This window comes from Myotis davidii, unplaced genomic scaffold, assembly GCF_000327345.1.
Source record: "Myotis davidii unplaced genomic scaffold, ASM32734v1 scaffold78, whole genome shotgun sequence".
Classification (NCBI taxonomy): Eukaryota; Metazoa; Chordata; class Mammalia; order Chiroptera; family Vespertilionidae; genus Myotis; species Myotis davidii.
This window is the reverse complement of record NW_006290305.1, coordinates 1,266,250-1,272,230: the sequence shown is the minus strand read 5'-3', so window position 1 is coordinate 1,272,230 and position 5,981 is coordinate 1,266,250. Positions and strand designations below refer to the sequence as shown.

At 58.9% G+C, this 5,981-nt stretch overlaps 1 protein-coding gene across 1 annotated transcript in view; it reads left to right on the top strand.

Moving 5' to 3' along the window:
* Positions 1–5,981, top strand: part of PLXNA1 (plexin A1) — a 51,053-nt gene that overhangs the window by 3,431 nt on the left and 41,641 nt on the right. Inside the window, exons 3-4 of the mRNA XM_006763289.2 lie at positions 1–595; positions 2,428–2,610. The exon at positions 1–595 is cut by the window's left edge and continues 30 nt beyond it. Of these exons, the coding sequence (XP_006763352.1) occupies positions 1–595; positions 2,428–2,610 (778 nt within the window). The remainder of the gene's footprint in view (positions 596–2,427; positions 2,611–5,981) is intronic.

Below are 5,981 nucleotides of genomic sequence, written 5' to 3'. Positions count from 1 at the left end.
ACTGTCCAGCCGCCGGCTCATGGCCAATGAGGAGGACGCGGACATGTTCAGCTTTGTGTACCAGGATGAGTTCGTGTCGTCGCAGCTCAAGATCCCTTCAGACACACTGTCCAAGTTTCCAGCCTTCGACATCTACTATGTGTACAGCTTCCGTAGTGAGCAGTTTGTGTACTACCTCACTCTGCAACTGGACACACAGCTGACCTCGCCCGATGCTGCCGGCGAGCACTTCTTCACTTCCAAGATTGTGCGGCTGTGTGTGGATGACCCCAAATTCTACTCATATGTTGAGTTCCCCATCGGCTGCGAGCAGGCGGGGGTGGAGTACCGCCTGGTTCAGGATGCGTACCTGAGCCGGCCTGGCAGCGCCCTGGCCCGCCAGCTAGGCCTGGCTGACAATGAGGATGTGCTGTTCACCGTGTTTGCTCAGGGCCAGAAGAACCGTGTGAAGCCGCCCAAGGAATCGGTGCTGTGCCTGTTCACGCTCAGGGCCATCAAGGAGAAGATCAAGGAGCGCATCCAGTCCTGCTACCGTGGCGAGGGCAAGCTCTCTCTGCCCTGGCTGCTCAACAAGGAGCTGGGCTGCATCAACTCGGTGAGTGGGCACTCTGACTCCTTAGGGTGGCTGCTCCCGCCCTGCCAGCCTCACAAACTGGGCAGCCGTGGCTCTGTGTGACCCCATTCTCCTCCGAATAACAATGTGCCACTGGCCTGTGCCAGGTGCTGCCGCTTGCCCATTGTTTCCCAGAGGGTAGTGGTTGGCCTCAGAGCTCGCTTGCAGCTCTAGGCTGTCTTCTTCCTTTAGGAGGTGTGGGTGGGAGGAACAAGTCCCTGTTGGACAGTACTGACCACGTGCCTGGCATTGTTCTGGGTGCTTGCTGGCCCCTTCTAGTCTCTTTTTCAGATGAGATCTCTGAGGCTCTGAGATCTCTGAGGAGATGAGGCACCAGACAGCATCTCCCCCCACAGGCCCCTGTTAAGAGCTGTGCTCACTCTTGTACTGGGTGCCAGGCCATGTGGGATCTGATGACACCAGCACTAACATTGATGCTGCCTGAGCACATGGGTACTGGGAGCTCAGTAGCTGGCAGCCATATCTCCTGTCTCTAGGCCCGGATGGGGCCAGCCTGGGACCAGCTGCTTTTTGGGGAACATCTCGTGTGCCCAGGTGTTGCAACAACTTTTTTCCAGAGGAAAGACACCAGGCTTAGAGGGGAACTTGTTCAGGGTCGCAAGTGAAAGAGCCGGGAATTCACCCAGGTTGGGGACTTCCAGAGCCAGGCCTCAGCCCCACTGCTTCTGCTGCCCGGGATTTGCTGGGTTGCCCAGAGAAAGCCCAACCCCACTCTGGCCTCAGTTTTCCCATATCTATAATGGGAATGACACTTGTTTGTCTCTGGGGCAGGTGGGATGGTGAGGGTCCCCTTCTCATGTCCAGTGCAGTGGGGGCCTCATGACAGGGCCAGCCTCCACATCAAGGCTCTGGGTACACTAGACAGATGCATCATTCATTCTCCTCTTGGCCTTTCAAGGAAGGCATTCTATCTCCATTGTAAAGATGGAGAAACTGAGGCTTGGAGGGGCGGTGCCTGCTGAGATCACACTATGATTTTCATTCCTTGTGCCCATGGCCAGGTCTGCCCCTCTCCTGGGCATTGTTCCCACTTTCTCCTCACATCCCTTCCAGGACCCCAGCCCAGCCCTGACCTTGCCTCTCCTCCTGCCCGTCCCCTCCTGGCTCCCAGCCCTGGTGGTCCTCTCCCCCTGCAAACCTCAAACTCTGAGCCTGCTACCCAGGGGACCAGCTGTCCCCTTTTGCCCACCTAGGACCTGCCTCTTTCATTCTGCTCTCCTCCCTCTTGCCTTGGGTCAGCATGCACATTCCCTGTGCTCTGGTCTCTGTAATTTCACACTCATCACCTCCTCAGCTGGACCCTTCCCTTGCCTTTTGGGTTGATCCTTGTCTCCTCTCTTGAATAAAACCCTACAAGACAGTTTGTGGTCCACAGCCCCCTCCACGGCTGTCCCCTGCCTCTGTGTGGCTATCACTGGAGCAGTAGGCCTGGTCCCTGGTTGGCTGTTCCCTGACCTTCCCCTAGCTGCCTCCTCCTTCATGCCTCCTAATCCAGAATGGGTATGGGGCCTGTGTGTAGTGTGCATGTGAGAAATGGGTCCAGCCCTGGGCCTGCTGGGCCTCAAGGAGCCTTGGTTTCTCCATCTGTCAAATTGGTTCCCACTCTCAGATCTGCGTGGGTGGTACCCTGGGCCACATCCCTTCTGTATGGCCGTGTGCTTGCCTATGAGGACCCTCTGTGAGTCCCTTCAGTTAGTAGAGCTGGCTGGTCCTGGCTTCGAGGCCCCACTCTCAGGGAGAAGGTGTTTGGGGCAGGCTGGGCAGCCTAAAGTCTCACCTCTCTTCTCCCACAGCCCCTACAGATCGACGATGACTTCTGCGGGCAGGACTTCAACCAGCCACTGGGAGGCACGGTTACTATAGAGGGCATGCCCCTGTTTGTGGACAAGGAGGATGGCCTGACCGCCGTGGCTGCCTATGACTACCGGGGCCACACTGTGGTATTCACTGGCACTCGAAGTGGCCGCATTCGAAAGGTCAGGCCTGGGAGTGGAGGTGGGGGCAGGGTAATGGGGTGGATGGAGCTGTGGGTAGGAGACAGCATTGCTCCGTGACCTGGAGGCCAGATCCAATGTATGAAGAGGTGGGGTGCCGCCCCTGTGTTAGGCTCAATGACCATGGGGACTCAGACAAGGGGTAAGCGTGGGCCAGGGTGCCTCAATGGGCCCCTACCTGCCTTCCCTTGGTCCTCCCTGGTCCTCAGTGTTGCATTTGATACTGTAAAGGCTTTGGCTGGACGGTCAGGGTTTGTGAGAGGGCTGGCCATCCTACCATCGTCCTGGGGCCTGGAGATGCTGGCTCTGCTTGCTGAAGACACACGGTGACTTGGGAAGTCTATGTGTATGGGTGGTACAGGAAGGTGTGCCTGCCCCCTCCCCTCCTGGAGATCCAGTGTCTGCTAAGGTCGCCCTCTGCTGTGTGGGAGGCCCGCCCACCCCCCACCTTTGAGGAGGCAGCAAGGCCAAGGGCAGGGCAAACGGTAGTGCCCCTCACCCCCACCGCCATTGGCTGGGTGAGTGGAGTGTGGTGACTCACTGCAGAGTGACAGGGACCAGCTCCAGGACCATCCCCTGGACTTCTCAGGGTGAGAATGGGGTACTGTGGGGCAGAGCCTGTCTGGTATTTCCAGGTTTCCTTCTTACCAGCAAGTGTTGGGCTGAGCGGAGCTGTTATGGAACTGGGCTGGGAGGGCTTCCTGGACGGGCAGGTGGAGTGAGCCATCTTGTGGGTCAGGCTGACTTGGTGGGACCAGGGTAGGGCTGGCCTGCTGTGGAGGAAGTTCCCAGGGCGTCTGTAGGATGGGGGTGCCTGGGAGCCCAGAGGGTCAGTGCAGGGGTAGAGTCTGGCGAATGAAATAATAGCTGTCCTGTGGCCTCGTGCTGACACAGCTCCCTGCTGTGCACTGTGGGTGGGGGCTGGGCTAGCCTGTGCTCTCAGCTCCCATGTGGGGTATGTAGGAGAGCTCTCCCATGTCTGCATGGTGGGAATCATGTTCCACTCCTCACAGACTGTGACTTCTGAGAAGGGACACCCCCACACCAGCTTTGGGCTGCTGACTGAAGACCACCTGGGTGCTGTGGGTTTCTCCTCACAGTGACTGTGAGGCTGAGTGCCTGCCCACCTAGCTAGTGGGGACGGAGGGAGGCCAGTGCAGACCCTGCCACCTTCCGTGTAAGACCCTGTGCCCTCGTGTTGAGGGTACAGCCCCCACTCAGCATTCACTCCTTCCTGCCCCAGGGAGGACACACAGGGCTGGGGGAGCAGGGGAGAGGGCCATCAGCGCCTCTGTGGGGTGTGTTGCACAGGTTGTGCCTGGAAGGGGCCAGAGGACCTCCCCCTGATGTGGGTGCCTGGGAAGTGCTGGGAGAGCCCCTTGGAGACATTCCACAGGGTGTCCCAGCAGGAGGGCAGGCTTCCGGGGCTGGGAATGCCGCTCCCAGGCTTTTGATGGCTGATGGCTGGCAGGCAGCTGGCTGAGGTGCTGTATGTGCCCACAGACCACCCTGCAAGTCTGGGAGAACAGGTTAGTCCAACCCTATTCTGCCCGCCACCCCCCCATACACACACTCCTCACTCTCTGTGCCCCAGGGCCTCTTCTGGGTGGGATCAGGGTGGGAGCTTTTGAGTCCAGTTAGTTCTGCTCTCCTACCTCTCTGACCACTCCCACAGAGGAGAAACTGAGACCCAGCATGTGGACTGTGGAGTTGGACTTGGGCCCATTAATGAGAAGGGGCTTAATTGGGCATTGGGAAGCCACAGCCAGAAGTCCCCTTCTTCCTTTCCTCGCCGCGCCCCGCCCCCCCATACCTGTTTTATAGACCCCATGGGTACTGGCTCTTTTCACCCCTGGACTCATCAGCTGGGCGCCACACACTGCGCATGAATGAACAGTGCCCTTTCTGTATGTGGGGTCAGTCATGTCCAGGCTGTCCGCCCAGTGGTGGCAGTCTGCAAGTTGGGGATCCTATTGCATTGGTTTTGAGGCTCTCAGAAGTGTGCCCCTGCCTCACCCCTAGACTTGCTACCTGCACCCCTTCCATCCAAATGTACCTCCCCCAGTAGAGGGTGGCTCAGTAGGCTGTTGTATTGCTGTTCACACCCCAGTCTCGAACAAATGACTGAGCGTGGTGTGCTCTCGGCTCTCCCCCTCACCAGCTGTGTGACCAGGAGCTGGCCAGTTCAGCTTCTCTGAGCCATGGTTTACTGAGTGCAGCCTGAGGAAGGAGAGAGGATGTGCAGGCAGGCCAAGAGCCTGGTGTGCTCCCGCTCCCACTTGGGACATGCAGTGAGTGCTCGTGTGCTGGCGTCTCAGAGTCCTCACAGCAACCCTGTCCTCGATTGACAGATGAGGAAACAGGCATGTAGGTGGAAGTTGCGGGCATCCAGGGTTACTGGCTCCAGGGTCCTAGCTGTGACTTCAGCCTCTCTACCTTTTGTATGGGTCCCTGGAGGACAGGAAATGGGGGCCCCGACTTCAGTGACCCGCTCCCGCTCTGAGTAAGCCTAAGGCGGCCCCTCTCCCAGGGACACCCCATCCGCACCCCCTCCCGCCTGCTCCTGCCTCGAGCTGCCAGCCTGCAGGGCTCTTTCTTTCCACAGCCCAGGACATCAGCTTAGGACCGGGCCGAGCTCCAGCTCCTGCGGCCCAGCCTTCTTCCCTCTGCCTCCCCCTCCTAGGAACTGTGGCTCAAATCCCACCCCAGGGCATGTCTACAGGTAGAGGATAAGAGCAGGGTGGGCTAGGCGGAAAGGGTGCCCCCCTTTGCTCCTCAGCTCGGGTTCCAGTCCCCCTCTGCCCACCCTAGCTCTGTGACCTCCCCTAGGTTCCCAAGCGAAGCCTCTAGCCTTGACCCACTGCGAAGGATGCCTGCTCCCTGGCACGTGCCTCCTGGGCTAGGGACCAGCAAGCATCAGCAGAATTCACTCTCCCACCTCATCCTACCCATGGGGGTGGCTATGGTCTGAGGGCTCGGGCCCAGGCAGGAAGGGCCATCGGGTGCTCTCTGTTTAGCCCGGCTCAGTGCTGTGCCACCTTCCTGCTCAGCTGCCCAGCTATCCAGCTACCTCTCCTCTAGGCCTTAGTGAGAGCTGGGCCCTTCCTGCCCTGGAGGTGGGACCCCAGGCCTGGCCCTACTGTGTGAGTGCAGTGGGCACTGCCTTCCTGCCCTCTCTTCTCACCTCATGCTGGGGTCTGGGGTCCCCACCCATTGCTGACCCAAGGGCAGTACCTTCTATGCTGGACACACCCCTGCCTTCCCCAGCCCTGGTCCTTCTTGGGCTCTTTTTAAAATTTTAATCCTCACCTAAGGATATGTTTTTATTGATTTTAGAGAGAGGAAGGGAGAGG